This window comes from Pezoporus flaviventris, unplaced genomic scaffold, assembly GCF_033815535.1.
Source record: "Pezoporus flaviventris isolate CSIRO_AGI_PZ_B2104156 unplaced genomic scaffold, CSIRO_AGI_Pfla_v1 ptg000224l, whole genome shotgun sequence".
NCBI classification, from domain to species: domain Eukaryota; kingdom Metazoa; phylum Chordata; class Aves; order Psittaciformes; family Psittacidae; genus Pezoporus; species Pezoporus flaviventris.
The window spans coordinates 117,271-133,281 of record NW_026892772.1 but is presented as its reverse complement, the minus strand read 5'-3'; the positions used below and the strand labels follow the sequence as shown (position 1 = coordinate 133,281).

Here is a 16,011-nt window from a genome sequence, read left to right as displayed (position 1 = left end):
TCCACTGTGGAAACAACTAAGTTGCATCTCCAGCCCAATTCACCCCCAGCCCCACACCCACCCCATGGCACTCACGCTGTGGGGCAGAGGCCTCGTCCCCACACAGCCCCACATCTCCCAGCACTTCACGGAACTGGGGCAGCCGCACACAGGTCTTGAACCAGCGACTGACGCTGGGGACAGTGGCAACGGTGGCGGCATCCAGGACCTTGGACATAAACATGGATGTGGGTATGGGATATGGGGTATAGCATATAGGATGCAAGAATATGGGATATGGGGAATGGGATACAGGGATATGGGATACAGGGGTATGGGGTATGGGATAGGAGGTACGGGATAGGGGGTATGGGATATGTGAAATGGGATATAGGCTATGGGATACAAGGATAGAGGATATGGGATATGGCATACAGAATATGGGATACAGGAATATGGGATATGAGGTATGGGATATAGAATATGGGATATGTGATATGGGATACAGAGACATAGGATATGGGGTATATAATATGGGATACAGGGATATGAGATATGGGATATAGAATATGGGATATGTGATATGGGATACAGGGATACAGGATATGGGTATGGGGTATGTAATATGGGATACAGGGATATGGGACATGGGGCCTGGGGTCACTCACGCGCTGGCAGGGCCCCAGCAGGGCGCAGGTCACGGTCACATCGGCCAAGGTGACCCCATCGCCCACCAGGAACGTGCGGTCCCGGAGGTGGGAATCGAGGGCCCGGAGAGCGCGGAGCAGCTCCTGGTGCGCCCGTGCCCGGGCCTGCAGGGACAGAGACACGGAGCCCCATAGAGACCCCACAGAATCCCACAGCACCCCACAGAGACCCCATAGTGCCCCACAGAGATCCCACAGAGACCCTACAGCGCCCCATAGAGACCCTATAGTGCCCCAGAGAGACCCCAGAGCTCCCCATAGAGACCCTATAACGCCCCGCAGAGACTGACAGACCCCACAGACCCCTCACAGAGCCCCACAGACCCCCCATATCCCCAGAGTCCCCCACAGACATCCCACAGAGCCCCACAGACCCCCCATATCCCCAGAGTCCCCCACAGACATCCCACAGAGCCCCACAGACCCCCCATATCCCCAGAGTCCCCCACAGAGCCCCACAGACCCCCCATATCCCCAGAGTCCCCCACAGACATCCCACAGCCCCCCCCGGCCCCTCGCCGTTACCTGCGCGCTCCCCCCCGCCGCGATGGTCGCGGCCGGCGCGATCTCTCGCTCGGCGAAGCTCACCCATTGGCGGACGAGCGCGCGCGGGGCGGGGCCGCTCCCCCCGAGCAGCGCCGGGGGGCTCAGGAAGAGCGCGGCGGGGCCCGGCCCGCGCAGCAGCGCCCCCTGCGGGGTGCGCAGAGCAGGCCCCGCTCCGGAGCGCACCACGCGCAGCGCGGGGGGGGGCGGCCCCGCAAAGCGAGCCGCGATCAGCACCCGGCGCGAGCCCGCGTCCGCGGGGGGGGGAGGCAGCAGCAGCAGCGCGGGGGGAGCCGGCGGGGACATCGCTGGGGGAGGGGGGGAAGGGTTAATGGGGGGTACGGGGGTACTTGTGGGGCTGGAGGGGGTAAGGGGGGGTACGGGGGTACCTGTGGGGCTGGAGGGGTTAATGGGGGTACGGGGGTACTTGTGGGGCTGGAGGGGGTAAGGGGGGGTACGGGGGTACTTGTGGGGCTGGAGGGGGTAATGGGGGTACGGGGGTACTTGTGGGGCTGGAGGGGGTAAGGGGGGGTACGGGGGTACTTGTGGGGCTGGAGGGGGTAAGGGGGGGTACGGGGGTACTTGTGGGGCTGGAGGGGGTAAGGGGGGGTACGGGGGTACTTGTGGGGCTGGAGGGGGTAAGGGGGGGTACGGGGGTACTTGTGGGGCTGGGGGGGACTTATGGGGCTGGAGGGGTTAATGGGGGGTATGGGGGTACTTGGGGGGCTGGGGGGGACTTATGGGGCTGGAGGGGTTAATGGGGGGTATGGGGGTACTTGGGGGGGCTGGAGGGGTCCTGGGGGAGCCCTTGGGGGACAGAAAGAACCGGGGGGGGGGGGAGAAAACGTGGGGGCTGCGGGGTCCTCATGGGTCTGAGGGGCACCAGAGTGTGGGATCTGGGGCCTTGGGGGTACTTGTGGGGCAGAAGGTTCCGGGGGAGACAATGCGGGTACCGAAGGGGGGCACTTGGAGGTCTGGAAGCGCTGGGGGGAGGGGGGAGTGTCACCCGGTGGTGTCACGTGGTCCCAGTGTGTTTCCCCCCCCCCATCCCCGGTACCTGTGGCTGAAGCGGCGGCGGCGGCGGCGGGGAGGAGCCACGTGGGGCAGGGTGACGGGCGCACGCACGGGACGCCACCCTCCCATTGGCTACCGCTGACGGAATGGGCGGGGCTCCCTCAACCGACGGAGGCGGGGAAAGCAAAGCGGTGTCGCGACGCCCGCAGCGCCCCCTGGCGCCTGAGGGGTATAACACCCCCCGCCATTAACAATAAAACGGGGCTTTGGGGAGCCCCAAATCCACTCGAAACCGCCCCAAAATCATCCCACCCCCAGCGCACACACACACACAGACACACAGAGCGGGCATCGTGTTTATTGAGGGGGCGTTGGGTGTCTTAGTGGGGTGTGGGGTATTTTAGGGCCATTTTGGGCTGGTCTGGGGGGGTTCCAGCCGCAATCACTGCTTCTGCTGCAGCGCCTCCTTGCGGGCCGCGTCCTGCAGCAGCTGCGTGTCCACCTCGTCCGCCGGGAGCTGCACGTAGCGAACCACGGAGCCCCGGATGAAGCAGTTCTTGACCGACAGCTGGGGGGGCGCCAGAGACACCATGGAGACCCCATAGGGACACATAGAGACCCCATATGGACCCCTAGGGGCACCCCTGGACCCTGTGTTTGGGTGAGAGACCCCAGGACCACCCCCAGACCACCTCCAGTATCCAAGTGGGGATGCACCCAGGGACCCCCCCAGACCCTATAGAGAAAAATAGAGGCCCATAGAGACACAAAGACCCCCAAAAACTCCAGAGAGACCACATGGACCCCCCATAGGCCCCACGCACCCTTCTTAACCTCCTGTCCCTCCCGATAATCCCCTCATAGCCCCCATGGAGGGGGCCCCTCACCATGTGCGGGTACTTCTCGGGGTCTGTGACGCTGATGTCCGTCAGCTTAATGTTGAGGTACTGGGGGGGGGGGGGGTGTTAGAGACATCATAGATCCCCCCAGCCCAACAGATACCCCCACTGACCCTCCAGAGCCCCACAGATACCCTCCAGAGCCCCCAGGATGTCCCCAGAGCCCCATAGATGCCCCCGGAGTGCTCTTCAGAGCACCACAGATGCCCCCAGAGCCTCACAGATTTCCCCAGAGCCCCATAGATGCCCTCAGAGTCCCCCCAAGAGCCCCACGGGTGCCCCCTCCCTGCCCCACAGCCCCCCATACCTGATCCACTGAGTGCAGGGTCCCACAGATGCTGCAGAGAGAAACAGGAGCTCAGGGGGACTCAGATGTGGGGCTCTACAGAGGGGACTGGGCTGGGGAGCCTATAGGAGGCTGTTCATGGGGGCTATAGGGAGTTATGGGGGGGATGGGGGGCTATGGGGTGTCCATAGGGCGTCCATGGGGTCTCTATGGGTCCGTGCTCACCTGAGATCGTTCTTGAGCTCCACCACCACGTCCTTCCCCACCAGGGACTTAAAGAAGGAGTAGAAGAGCTGCGGGGGGGGTCACCGGGAGGTCACCGCGGGGTCACGACCCCCCCCCCCCCCCCCCGTTCCCCCCGGTCCCGCTCTCACCATCACGGCCGCTGCGGAGCCTCCCCCCCACCCAACCTCCCGCCAGCCGCGCGCCCCGCCCCCTTCCGCTGCCGGGGACACGCCCACTTCCCGCTTTGACCACGCCCCGTCTCCCGCCGCTGTGGCCACGCCCCCTTTTCCCGCCCCTCCGTGGCCACGCTCTCTTCCTCCGAGGCCACGCCTCTCCGGACGCGGGGGCAGCGCGGGAAGTGACTCACCCGCCCCCCTCCTCGGGAGAAGGGCAAAGGTCAAGAGGAGGGGCCCCGGGGGGGGGAACACCCGCACGTGTGTCACGTGTCACGTGTGTGCCCCGTATCACATGTCACACATGTGACACATGTCACGCATGTCACACATGTCACACATATCATACATGTACACATGCCCTCCCCATAACTCCCCATGGCCCATGTGTGACATACATGTGCAACATGTACCCCATGTCCCGTGCCCCACATCTCATGTCCCATGTCCCACGTCCCACATCCCGTGTCCCACGTCCCGTGTCCCGTGTCCCTCCCATCCCGCACATCCCACGCTGGGCAGGACCCGGGTGGGGACGGACCGGGCCGACCGGCCCCGTGGTGGCCCCGTCAGCGGCCCCGTCACCCTCCTGTCACCCATCACTGTCACCAGCACTGGCCCCAGCTCCCGCCATGGGCATTTAAGGGAAGCCCCACGGTCCCACAGCACCCACAGGACCTTCAGGTGAGCAGGGACATGGGGCAGGGGAATACAGGGATATAGGGATATGGGATACGGGATGTGGGACATGGGGTGCGGGTCTGACCCCCATGTCCCCCGCTATGGACTAGGATGTGTTCCGGTGCTCAGTGTCTGGTGAATCTCCTGCGCTGGATCTGGGGCATTGTACGGCGCCTCTGGGGAGGGCACGGAGGTGAGTGGTACCCATGGGGGGGTATGGATCCCATGGGGGGGTATGGATCCCATGGAGGGGTATGCATCCCATGGGGGGGGGGTATGGATCCCATGGAGGGGTATGGATCCCATGGGGGGGGTATGGATCCCATGGGGGGATATGGATCCCATGGGGGGGTATGGATCCCATAAGGGGTATGGATCCCATGGGGGGGTATGGATCCCATAAGGGGTATGGATCCCATGGAGGGGTATGGATCCCATGGGGGGGGTATGGATCCCATGGGGGGGGTATGGATCCCATGGGGGGATATGGATCCCATGGGGGGGGATGGATCCCATAAGGGGTATGGATCCCATGGAGGGGTATGGATCCCATGGGGGGTATGGATCCCATGGAGGGGTATGGATCCCATGGGGGGGGTATGGATCCCATGGGGGGATATGGATCCCATGGGGGGGGATGGATCCCATAAGGGGTATGGATCCCATGGGGGGCGGTGGCACCCATAGGGGGGACACCATGGGGGGGGTCAAGGTCACCGCTGACCCTTCCCCCTTTCTCTCTCCCCCCACACACAGTGACCCCCCCGCCTCCCCCTGCAGCTGAAAGAAGGACACTGGTGCCGGACAAAGAGGACTGAGCCCGCCCCCCCGGACCTGACCCCCCCCAATGGGGATCTTGAACCCCTCCATAGAGACCCTGAACTCCACTGGGAGCACTCCAGGCAATAAATACCCTTGAAGCCACGTCCATGTCTGTCTGTGTGGGAAATGGGGATCCTCATCCCCATCCTCATCTTCATCCCATCCCCATCCTTGTCCCCATCTCATCCTCATCCCCATCCCATACTCATCCCCATCCTCATCGCCATCTCATCCTCATCCCCATCCCATACTCATCCCCATCCTCATCGCCATCTCATCCTCATCCCCATCCCCATCCCATACTCATCCCCATCCTCATCCCCATCCAATCCTCATCCCATCCCCACCCTACCCTCCACCTCATCCTCATCACCTCCCCATGATGGCCATCATCACCCCATGGCAATGGGGGGCAATGGGAGGCAATGGGACGAGGACCCCTTGGAGATGCCCATAGATGGGGCTGGAGTGCCACCCTCTCTATTATCAATGCCAGGAAGATATCAATTAGCTCTAATGACCCTGATGAGCCGCACCCGGCTCCTCCATGACTCATTCCCTGCCTGATCCTGGCTCTGCCCCATCCCTGTGGATCCACCCCATGTTCAGTTGTTCCCACGTTCCATGGACATCAGGAAGAGTCTTGAGGCAAACCCAATCCCGACTCCAATCTGTTTCCCACCCTTTGCATCCCATTTGCCCATTGAACTGGTTGCACTGGGCTGGGGATAGGGCTGCGATCAGGATCCCACCCGGGATCCCGGCTCCCGGTGGATGCTCCAGGGAACCCCTGGAGGAAAACCCCCCAAAACTCCCGTTTTTGCAGCATGATGGGAATAAATGTGTGGGTTTGGGATAAAATTAGGGGAAAACGGGATCATCTGGGGCTTGGTAGGAGAGAAGCGGCAGGAGCCGCTGCTCCCACGAGGGGGCTCCCGCTCTCCATAGACCCCGCTTTTCCCTGGGATGTCAAACCTCACCTGGATTGGGAAGAACGCACATCAATGGCCTCGAATTCCATTGGGAATGGCGCTGTTAACCCAGTCCTCGCCTCCAGCCAGGAAAACGTTTAAGATAGTGTGAAAACGTTCCAGGAGACCCCAGATCAGTGCACGAATTCCCATGTCATCCCAGTTCCCGTGCTCCTGGTGCCTGGAAAAGTTGGATTTCAGATAATAATCGGAACAATTGGATATTATGATTAATATCCCATTAATACGGGTCTGAGGGAGATGGTTGCCTTAGGAGGGGATAAGGGATAAAATGGAATAAATGAGATAAATAGGATAAAATGGAATAGGATAAATGGAATCCACAGGATAAAGCAGAATGTTTTAACTTCCAAACGTTGCTCCTAATGCCCTTCCCAAGAGCTGGCATCTGCCCCAGGGTAAAGGAAGTAAATGGGAAGAACTGGGACACTTTATCCTTGGAAACCTTCTGAGCATCCCTGGTTATTCCTCCCTCCATCCCGATTTATTCCTCTATCCCCATCTGCATCCTCTGCTCCATCTCGTCCCCATAGGGGCAAATAAGCCCCTATTGATTGGATAAATCTCTAATGATCCGTATGGATTTGAGCCGGGGGAGGGTAGAGGGATGGGGCGGAAGGTTGATCCTTGGGGCTGGGGTGGGGGGTAGGAAGGGGTTAAGGTCCCAGTCCCTTAGGAAAAGCCATCGGGAAGCTGCTGGGTTTGGAACAATGGGAGGAATAGCCCGGATGGCAGTTCTACCCCCTGCGGGGTGCAGGGGAGAAACCCCCCTGATCCCAACCTGAAGCCCCATTGGTGCTGCGATTCCCGGCGCCGGGAATGGGATCCTGGGTCAGCCATCACTTGGCATGTGCTGAGGTCCCATCCGCGCAGCTCCATTGGTGCTGCGCTTCCTGGGATACTTTGGTTGGAGCATCCCACACTTTATTCTTAGCCGAGCCCTCGGTCCATCCTGAGGCCGGGAATGGGCTCAGGGCTGCGGATGCTCCACCCTGGGACAGCCCCGGGGCTTTTCCAGCTGAATGGGATGTATGGATGGGCCATCAGGAGCCGCTGATCAGGAAGGGGGGGTGTGGGGGTGTGGGGGGGGTGGGGTGGGGGGAATGTTGATTCCCCTGGGAAAAGGAGTTTTTCCATAGAAATGGGCAATTGGAGCTCGTATTCCCCGTTTTTGACCCGATTTCTCCCGGGTTTGATCCTTTTCCCGTGCTGGTCCCTTCTCCCTGCTTCCCAGTGGGTTTGGTCCCCAGGGGTGTGGTGGCTGGACCTGGATCCGCAGGGATGAGCATCTCCAGGACCCGGTTCCCCAGGGATGCGCATCTCAGGTCCCAGTGCCCCAGGGATAAGCGTCTGGTTAAAAGGGGAGTAAAAGCGGGATAAGAAAGGGAAACGACGGGATAAAAAAGGAGGGAAAGAGGGAAAATCAGTGGGAAAAGGGGGGGGGGGAAGGTGAGACTCTCGGAAAAGGCGTTTTCCGCCCCAAAGCCGGTGGGGGGTGGGTGGCTCCCGCCGGGTCCCTCCCCCCGTCCAGGCCATGGCCGCGCTGGAGCGGGCCCAGGTACGGGGCGTCCGGAGCCGCGTTAATTCCGCGCCTTCTCCCGCGTTTGTCCCGTTCCTTCCGCGTTAATTCCCGTTCGATTCACTCCGGGAATAGCGCAAAACCGCGCTTTCTGGTGGGAACTCGTCGGGATTCGTTCGAGTTCGCACCTTTGGGTCGGGTCGATTCGGATGGGTTCGAGTTCTGGGAAGAAATCTCGTTTGTTCCTCTTTTAACTTCAGTTTTTCGGGTTTAGTTTTAATCTGAGTTTAATTATTTGGGGGGGGGGGTTAATTCATCATTTTTTAAAAAATTTGGGTCTTCGGGGCTTGGTGGAGTCTTTTTAATTTTAATTTTTTTATAATTTGGTCCTTTGGGGGCTTTTTTTTTTGTTTGGTCTTTGGTTCTTTCCAGGTTTGGGGTTTTTGGTTTTTTTTTTGGTCATTAGGACTTTTAAAATTTATTTTAATTCTTTTTCATTATTATTATTTTTGCTTAAAACGATTTTTTAAATTTTGATTTTGTGGGCTTTTTTTTCTTTTTTCCTTTCTTAAAAATCATTTTTTTGGGCTTTTTGGTGTGGGGGTTGTGGGGGTTTTGTGCATTTCTCTTCCCTTTCCCCTCTCTGCCGGTTACGATTGCTCCCGGTTTCATTCCGGAGCTCTCCCCACATCCCTGTCCCCATCTCCCCTCAGGTGCCGGAGGCGCTGCTGGAGGTCACGATTCCCACCTCCATCCCCAGCGCGGAGCAGCCGGGTCCTTCCTGCGCCCCAGCCCCGCCAGGTAGGAACGCCCCCCCCCCCCCCAAAAAAAAAAAAAAAGGCTGAAATTGCCCCCAAAAGGGTTAAAATTGCCCTCAGAAGAGCTAAAACTGCCCCCAAAAAGTTAACAGGGACGATCTCTGGTGGGATGGGGGTGTCCTAGAGGGATGGGGGGGGTGGTCCTACCTGGACCCAGACCCACAGCGCCCTCTCCTGACGGCTCCTGGCCGCTGCAACGGGACTCTTGGGGGGGGGGGGGGGGGGCGGGGCGCGGGATGGAGAAGGCTCCAGGTCTCTTCCAGCCGGGAAACAGGAGCTGTGGGATCAAGGTGAGAACTGGACATCCAGAGCTCTTGGTGGGATGGGGAACAAAGCTTCGAGGTACCTGCTGGTTGTTGAGCTGCTGCACAAGGGTGGCATCACTGCTTCTGCTCTTCCAGGTGTTATCTCTGGGGTTTTCCAGCCCTCCCTGAGTGTTCCCAGACGGACAATCTCCACCTTTCCCCTGCTTTTGGTCTCAGGGCTGGTCTCTTTCCTTATTCTTTGAGAAGCCTTCTCCATCACCTTGTAGGCACACCCCACATATCCCGCCCCCCCCCCCCCCCCCCAGGAATTCCCTCCCCGGGAGACCTGGATTCTCCTTTTCTTCCCAAAGAGGGCTGAGGGTCAATGCCTCCTGATGGTCACTGCCCACCCATTGCCATCAACCTTCACAGGCTTCAACGTGTACAACCCGGCCCTGCTGCAGCAAGGGGAGGACATTTGGATCCCGGGAATCCCGAGCTCCGAGGAGGAGGAGGAGGAAAGGGCCAGACCCCTTCTGATGCTGTGGTCCAGAAGCAGGAAGCAGTGGAGGAGCTGTTGGGATGTCGGAAGGTCCTCTGCATCCGTCACATCCTCAGGTAAAGGACCTGGGGGGGTTGGGTGCTTCAATCCATCCTTTCCCAAGGGTGGATTCTCTTTATCCTTTGGGTGCTTCTCCCCATCCATCCTCAAGGGCAGATTCCCGTTATGCTCTGCCTTATCCCAGCAGATGATGGATGGACAAGCGACACTAAAGAAGACAGCTCCTACGGAGACGATGGCAGGATGATGAAGAGATCCAAAGGCAGCATCTCCGTGGGCTGCAAGCCCCATGGGAGGAGATCATCTTCATCCGGCTACAACAGGAGGAAACCTTATCCCAAGACACCGCCAGAGCAGCACAAGTGCGGGAAGTGTGGGAAAAGCTTCAGCCGCGGCTCATCCCTCATCCGGCACCAGCGGGTCCATGTTGGGGAGAAGCCCTTCACGTGCTACATCTGCAGGAGCAGCTTCGCCTGCAGCTTCATGCTGCAGGACCATCAGCAGAGCCAGTGCCAGAGGAAGCCCCACAAGTGCCCCACGTGCGGGAAGCGCTTGGCCTCCACCAAATCCCTGCGGAAGCACCAGCGGCTCCACGGAGAGAGCATGGCGTACCGGTGCTCTGAGTGCGGGAAGGCCCTCACGTCCAAGTCGTCCCTCGTCACCCATCAGCGCATCCACACCGGGGAGAGGCCGTTCCCATGTCCCGATTGCGGGAAGAGCTTCATGGCCAACAAGTCCCTGAAAAAGCACCGCAAGATCCATGTGGAAGGATCTCTCTTTGTGTGTCCGGAATGCGGGAAGAAGCTGATGTCCAAGTACACCTTCATCACCCACCGGAGGCTCCACACCGGGGAGAAGCCCTTCGAGTGTCCCGACTGCGGGAAGAGCTTCGCGGGCAGCAAATCCCTGAGCAAACACCGCAAGAGCCACATGGATCATGGCCCCTACAAGTGTGCTGAGTGCGGAGAGACCTTCCCAAAGAGGTCCTCCTTCATGGCCCATCTCCGGCAGCACCAGAATCTGCCTTCAGACGCCTTCTCCCGTGGGAAGCTCAGGAAGGTGAGGCCCCACCAGTGTCCTGATTGCGGGAAGGGGTTCCGGGACAGCACGAGCCTGCGGCGGCACCAGCTCGTCCACACCGGGGAGAAGCCGTTCAAGTGCCCCGAGTGCGGGAAGTGCTTCCGCGCCAGCTCCACGCTCATCATCCACCGCCGCATCCACACCGGGGAGAAGCCCTACGAGTGCTCCCAGTGCAGGAAGTGCTTCACGTCCAGCTCATCCCTAAGGAAGCACCTGAGGAGCTGCAAGGAGCTGCTGGGAGCGGGCAGTCGGTGACTTGGGTTTGGTACCTTGGGTGTGCAACTTGGGGATGGGTGGATGCATAGATGGATGGATGTGCACAGAATGGATGAGTGATGAATGGGTGGATGGATGAATGGACACCCCATCCCTCCCGTAAACGCCTTGCAACGTTGATTTCCACCTTTCCTCCCTGCACCCTCCCCACCAGAGCACGCTCTCAGGACCAAGCACACGGTTGTGGGTCACAGCACGGGGCTGGTGCATCAGGAATGGCTGGAGGAGATCATCCAGCTCCTCCTTTGGAGCCTAAAGAGCCTCTTTCCATCTCCCACCTTCAAAACCACCTGAAAAGGATAAAGCCCATCCTGAAGCTGAGGGGTCCCCCCAAGATCCGGATCTTCTGTTCTCCAGACACAGGCTCTCCTCCCCATTTCCCCCCTCATGCTCTATCTCATTTGAGTGGTGTTGCTGCCACCCAGACCCACACCATGACAAACGCTATGGGGATGGGAACCTCCTCTGTGTGTCCCAGCTTCACCAAGAGGGGCAATAAATGAGCGTGGGTCTCCAGGAGTGTGGGGTTGTGATTTGATAGGGGGAACCCTCCATGGTTCCTCCATCTCAATGGCTCCGGCTGCTCCTGGAGCAGGGATGATGCTCCTGGATGTGGTTGTGCTGGAGGTTGAGAACTGGGGACATGGGACATGGTCCTGGTGGAGCTGGGGCTGGAGAATCCGAGCCTGCATCGTGGAGACGGAGAGGACATTCCTGGTGGCAGGATGGCCTCGGGCTGGGGGGGGGGGGGGGGGGAATTTCAGGTGTCAGAACACACTGGGGCTGTGGGATAGGGGTTAGCACCAGGAGTGGGGATATCCCATCCTCAGTATCCTTATAGATGGGCTTCTGGAGAGCTCCCAGAGGGGCCCCAGGGTGGGGAGAGGCACCAAGGGGAGTTTCACCGCCTGTTTTCCACAGGGAATCACATCCTTCCCAGGGGGATAACTCAACCCTATCCCCTTCCTCCCCTTTTTCCCTTTAAATACTATTGGGAATGTCACAGAATTCCCGTTTTCCCCCTTACTGTCACACACGAGGAGCCCCAGGTTTCCCTACGGAGGTAGCGTGGCCGAGCGGTCTAAGGCGCTGGATTAAGGCTCCAGTCTCTTCGGGGGCGTGGGTTCGAATCCCACCGCTGCCAGGTCCTTTTTGGGCACCACTGCTGCCACATTTGGAGGGGTTGCTCCCAACCCCCCCCCCCCCCCCCATATCTCCCAGCCCATCAGACGCCCACAGACCTCTGCTCTGAGTGTGGAGTTAAACAAATTCAGTGGAATTGAAGCTGCGAATTGATCCCTGCATGTTGTTCTTCGGGATGGGGGAGCCTCATCGCTTCCAGAACGCAGGGAAAGGCGAAGCATTGATCTATGAACAGGAGCCCTCTGGGGGTAGCCAAACCCCCTTTTCCACCTTCCCGCCCCCCCCCCGATAAATCCATATCCATGTCGCTGGTTCGCCATCGCTCCCATCCCCATTGCCCCCCCTCCACATCCGTGTTGTCCGTGGGTCTCTCTATGGGTCCATCCCTGGGTCAAGACCAGTAAACCCCAACCCATACAAAGCCCCATCTCCCCTTCACTCCGTGACTGGCGCCAGCATCATCCCATAGGAATTTAGGGAATGGTGTGGATACAATCAGTGCTGTTCAGTAAAGGATGCTCCGGAAGCTGGGATGCCCTATGGACACGGGATGGGGCAGGACGAAAACAATTGCCAAGAGAATTCCAATCAGTTCTTGGGAGCAAAACCGTTCTCTTACAGGGAAAAACAAGAAGAGCAGGAGCCCTCATGGGCAGAGGCGGAAGCTGGATCCCTTCCCCAGCCAGAAGAAGGGGAAGACGCTCTCCCCCCCAAAGGAAGCCGTTGGGAAGATGAACACGGGGGGGTCCCCCTCTGCCAGGTAAAACCTCACCTTGCCCCCCTCATAATCCAACACCACCCGCACCCTCCCGGCCCAACCGGTGCTGGGAATGGGGGTGACGGGGTCGGTGAAGGCGCAGAACTGGCTCCCGCAGCGCCCCATGGCCCAAACCCCTTGATCCGGCCGGAACGGGATCCAGCCCAGTCGGGGCACGGAGCCCCGGGCCACCCCCAGCGCCCAGGCGCCGGCCCCGGCCACCCCCACGGCCCAGTGGTGCGTTCCGGCCGCGAAGCCGGGGCTGCCCAGGACGCAGCAGGAACCATTGAAGCGCAGGGGGGAGCCCGGCACGTCCTGAGCCGTGCGCGACCACTGCGCCCCCCGGCGGTCCCGGGACACCACGAGCCGGGGGCTGGCGGTGGAGGGGTCCAGGGTCACAAAGGGAGCTGGGATGGAGGGAAAGGGAAGGGAGAGGGGCGTCAGCACCCAGGAATGGCCCGTGATGGACCCAGCACCGCGCATGGCCACTGGGAGCAGGGACACCCATGGAACCATGGCATGGTTTGGGTTGGGAAGGACTTAGCATCATCCATAGGGCAGGGACACCTCCCGTTAGACCAGGATGCTCCAAGACCGGTCCAGATGATGACTCATCCAAACCTTTTCCATTCAACCTGTCCCAGTGTCCCACCACGCTCATAGGGAATAACTTCTTTACATCCAACCCAAACTTTCCCTGTTCCAGTTTAAACCCATCACCCCATAGTTCCTGATGTCCAACATCCATCTCCATATCTTCCTGATTGCCTCGTGCTGGAGGACCCCTCTGTAGCCCCAGGAACCCCAAGGCTCCTCATTCCCAACCTTTTTAAGCCCAATTTTGCCTAAAAATGCCTTTTCTGGAGGCACTTTTCCAAAGGTCCTCACCTCTTCCATCTCCTCCTGGGGATGGTCCTTGCTCCTTCTCCAGTTCTGATAGCAAGGTGTCTATGGGATGAAGAACAAAGGTTGAATGGATCAAAGGATCTCAGGTAATGCTCGCTCCTGCTTTTCCCGGGAAAACAGGAAAACCAGGATGAACAGGGTAGATGGATCCATCACCCCCTGTACCTTGGAATGTCCCCAGTACGTCCTTAAGGACGCAGTTCTGTTGAGAGATGACCTGGAGCTTCTGCTCCAGGTCCTGGAAGGTCTCCGTTATCCCCCGGGAACTGTCCATCTCCAACCTGGATGTGACCTTAGTTGTGGGGCTGGGACCAAGCCTCCTGCACCCCACATCCTGTGGGGATGGGGAGGAGCTGGTCGTCCCCAGTGTCCCCGTGTCCCAAGCTGGAGATGCCTACAAGACACTTGGGTCCCATTGCCCCAGTGGCCAAGAGGAGCCGCCTCCTTGCCTCCAAACCTTGTTTTAAGCCCCGCCTTGAAGCCGGAATTCCCATGGGAATGGTACCCACGAGCCTACCCATGGGACACGAGTGGTGGAGGAGCACGTACCTGTCCACAGCACTTCGGGCATCCTGGGATAGAGACAGGGAGGGCCAAGCCTCATTCTCCCACCTCAATCCATTGGGAAAGCTCCATCCAAGGCAATGCCAAGGGGGAACATCCCACCTGCAGGAATGCGCTCCCAGGTCCCTGAAGCTGCTTCTCCATCGCACAGATGAGGACATTGAGGAGCGAGATCTCCCCCTGGATCTTGGTCTCCTCCTGCTCCTGCCTCCCCATGGCCTCCGTGTCCAGCTCTCCCAGTTGGAGCAGCAGGATCAGCTCCTGATCGCGCAGGAAGCGGCGCAGGCGCCGGAATTCCAACACAACCGCCTGCCTCTGCAGCTCCGTCCGTGCCTGCGGGACATGGGATGAGCATGGATTGCACTGGGATAACACCGCAGCTCCTAGGGATGAGGGCATCCACGTACCAGGTAATCCTGGCATCGCCTCTCGCCATGCGCCTTCCGTTCCCAAAGTGCTTCCTGGTGGGTCCTGAGCGTCTCCAGGTCCTTCCGTGTTTGCTCCTAGAAAAGTGGGTTGGGAGGGTATCCAGCAGGATTGGGAAGGGTGGGATGCTTGGAAGCAAATGGGCACAAGGACGGAGAAGACACAAGAGGAACCAGTCTCATTCTCACATGGGATAAACTGGAATGGGTTGGGAAGCGCCCTTCAAAATCCATCCAACCCCTATGAGGGACTCAAATGCCTGCTGGGATTTAGGCTCAGAATAACCATTTTCCTGGGTTTAGCACCAGGCTTGGGGTTATTCTTGTCTGGATCCCCCCAGTTATTCCCATGGGGATAAAGCCCAACTGTAGGGAACATCCAAGCTGCCTCCAAGCCTGGGATCCTGAGGAGCACCCAGAAACCCCTTAAGATGGTCAGGAAAGGAATAACCTCATTCATGGAGCTGCCTTTGTCCTGGATGGGCTCTTCTGTGCGGAGACCTCCACAAGTCCTCGGTCCATCATGTCTGGAGCTGGATGCCTCCGCATCCCATGGGATCCTGTGCCATGAGCAGAGCTGCTCCTTCTCCTGGCCTTCATCCAGACCCAGGAGCTTCAGCTTCTCCACCAGGTGCTCCAGGTGCTGCTTGGGCTGGAAGCTTCCTTTCCTGACATGGTTCCTATGGGCATCTCCAACGGAGCAGCACAGCCGGGATCGGGATGTTCCACCTCCATCCTGGCTCAGGGGACCAGGATCCTCATCCCTTGCCCCAGATGGACCAGAGGCCATGGATCCACCACTTCTTGTTCCCTTAGCTGCCTGCATGACATGGAGAGGTCTCAGCATGGAGCATCGGGAATCTCCGAACTCCTTTGGATGATAGTTTGGGAAGGGAGGAGTTGTCCTTCAGTAATCCCTGGACTTGGGCATCCATCTCCATCCATAGGAACCAACATGATGGTGGGAACCATCCTTTCATCCCCAAACTCAGTCTCCAACACGTCCCCCCATGGTGGCTTCTAATGGAGCAAAGCCAAGGCAGAGCCCTCCCAATGCCCACAATCCATGGATTTAGGGTCTTCCTGTCCCTGGGACCATCCCGAAGGAGCCACTTACCCCGTTGGCAGCAGCTCCTGGGTTGATTCTAATGGATCCTGGGGTTCTTCAGCCCATGGGGCTCCTCTCCAGCTGCGCCAGGGCTGCCTGGAGCCAGTCACATGCAGGATACAGGGATAAGATCATCCCTATTTAAGGAAACAGGCGAGGAATGTGCTGCCGGGACACGGCTCACTCCTACCCCTCAGGGGCCCCACTTGGACTTGTCCATCCCTTCTCCTCCCACTTGGGTCTTCTCCAGCCAACCCGCCCCATGGGGCCACCTCAGTGGGCAATGA

At 59.3% G+C, this 16,011-nt stretch overlaps 4 protein-coding genes and 1 non-coding gene across 5 annotated transcripts; 2 read left to right on the top strand and 3 right to left on the bottom strand.

The window, feature by feature from the left end:
* Positions 1–16: 16 nt before the first annotated feature.
* Positions 17–1,535, bottom strand: LOC133262798 (elongation factor 1-gamma-like). Its single transcript, XM_061442313.1, has 3 exons — positions 1,212–1,535; positions 648–791; positions 17–208 (listed from the first exon to the last, which is right to left on the bottom strand). The coding sequence occupies exons 1-3, from the start codon at positions 1,533–1,535 to the stop codon at positions 17–19; spliced, it is 660 nt and encodes a 219-aa protein (XP_061298297.1).
* Positions 1,536–2,672: 1,137 nt separating this feature from the next.
* LSM2 (LSM2 homolog, U6 small nuclear RNA and mRNA degradation associated) lies at positions 2,673–3,855 on the bottom strand. Its single transcript, XM_061442309.1, has 5 exons — positions 3,803–3,855; positions 3,654–3,721; positions 3,450–3,480; positions 3,131–3,190; positions 2,673–2,811 (listed from the first exon to the last, which is right to left on the bottom strand). The coding sequence occupies exons 1-5, from the start codon at positions 3,803–3,805 to the stop codon at positions 2,686–2,688; spliced, it is 288 nt and encodes a 95-aa protein (XP_061298293.1). The 5' UTR covers positions 3,806–3,855; the 3' UTR covers positions 2,673–2,685.
* Positions 3,856–7,855: 4,000 nt separating this feature from the next.
* LOC133262797 (zinc finger protein OZF-like) lies at positions 7,856–10,800 on the top strand. Its single transcript, XM_061442312.1, has 4 exons — positions 7,856–7,879; positions 8,554–8,641; positions 9,336–9,521; positions 9,653–10,800. The coding sequence occupies exons 1-4, from the start codon at positions 7,856–7,858 to the stop codon at positions 10,798–10,800; spliced, it is 1,446 nt and encodes a 481-aa protein (XP_061298296.1).
* Positions 10,801–11,883: 1,083 nt separating this feature from the next.
* TRNAL-AAG (transfer RNA leucine (anticodon AAG)) lies at positions 11,884–11,965 on the top strand. The gene has a single exon. It is a non-coding gene; the product is annotated as a tRNA-Leu (tRNA).
* A 560-nt stretch (positions 11,966–12,525) lies between these two features.
* Positions 12,526–16,000, bottom strand: LOC133262790 (E3 ubiquitin-protein ligase TRIM15-like). The gene is made up of 8 exons (XM_061442305.1): positions 15,734–16,000; positions 15,068–15,436; positions 14,599–14,694; positions 14,294–14,524; positions 14,177–14,199; positions 13,793–13,908; positions 13,610–13,669; positions 12,526–13,128 (listed from the first exon to the last, which is right to left on the bottom strand). The coding sequence occupies exons 2-8, from the start codon at positions 15,404–15,406 to the stop codon at positions 12,611–12,613; spliced, it is 1,383 nt and encodes a 460-aa protein (XP_061298289.1). The 5' UTR covers positions 15,407–15,436; positions 15,734–16,000; the 3' UTR covers positions 12,526–12,610.
* Positions 16,001–16,011: the final 11 nt, after the last annotated feature.

Coding starts and splice junctions, on each gene's coding strand:
- LOC133262798 (XM_061442313.1), bottom strand. CDS start 1,535: ATGTCCCCGCCGGCTCCCCCCGCGCTGCTGCTGCTGCCTCCCCCCCCC. Junction 792..1,211: donor CGGCGGGGGGGAGCGCGCAG/GTAACGGCGAGG, acceptor CTGTCCCTGCAG/GCCCGGGCACGGGCGCACCA. Junction 209..647: donor TGCTGGGGCCCTGCCAGCGC/GTGAGTGACCCC, acceptor TTTATGTCCAAG/GTCCTGGATGCCGCCACCGT.
- LSM2 (XM_061442309.1), bottom strand. Junction 3,191..3,449: donor CCCTGCACTCAGTGGATCAG/GTATGGGGGGCT, acceptor CCCCCCCCCCAG/TACCTCAACATTAAGCTGAC. Junction 2,812..3,130: donor CCGAGAAGTACCCGCACATG/GTGAGGGGCCCC, acceptor GCGCCCCCCCAG/CTGTCGGTCAAGAACTGCTT.
- LOC133262797 (XM_061442312.1), top strand. CDS start 7,856: ATGGCCGCGCTGGAGCGGGCCCAG. Junction 8,642..9,335: donor CTGCGCCCCAGCCCCGCCAG/GTAGGAACGCCC, acceptor CAACCTTCACAG/GCTTCAACGTGTACAACCCG. Junction 9,522..9,652: donor TGCATCCGTCACATCCTCAG/GTAAAGGACCTG, acceptor TTATCCCAGCAG/ATGATGGATGGACAAGCGAC.
- LOC133262790 (XM_061442305.1), bottom strand. CDS start 15,406: ATGGCCTCTGGTCCATCTGGGGCAAGGGATGAGGATCCTGGTCCCCTG. Junction 14,525..14,598: donor GGCGATGCCAGGATTACCTG/GTACGTGGATGC, acceptor CATGTCCCGCAG/GCACGGACGGAGCTGCAGAG. Junction 13,909..14,176: donor GCCCGAAGTGCTGTGGACAG/GTACGTGCTCCT, acceptor GGTCACATCCAG/GTTGGAGATGGACAGTTCCC.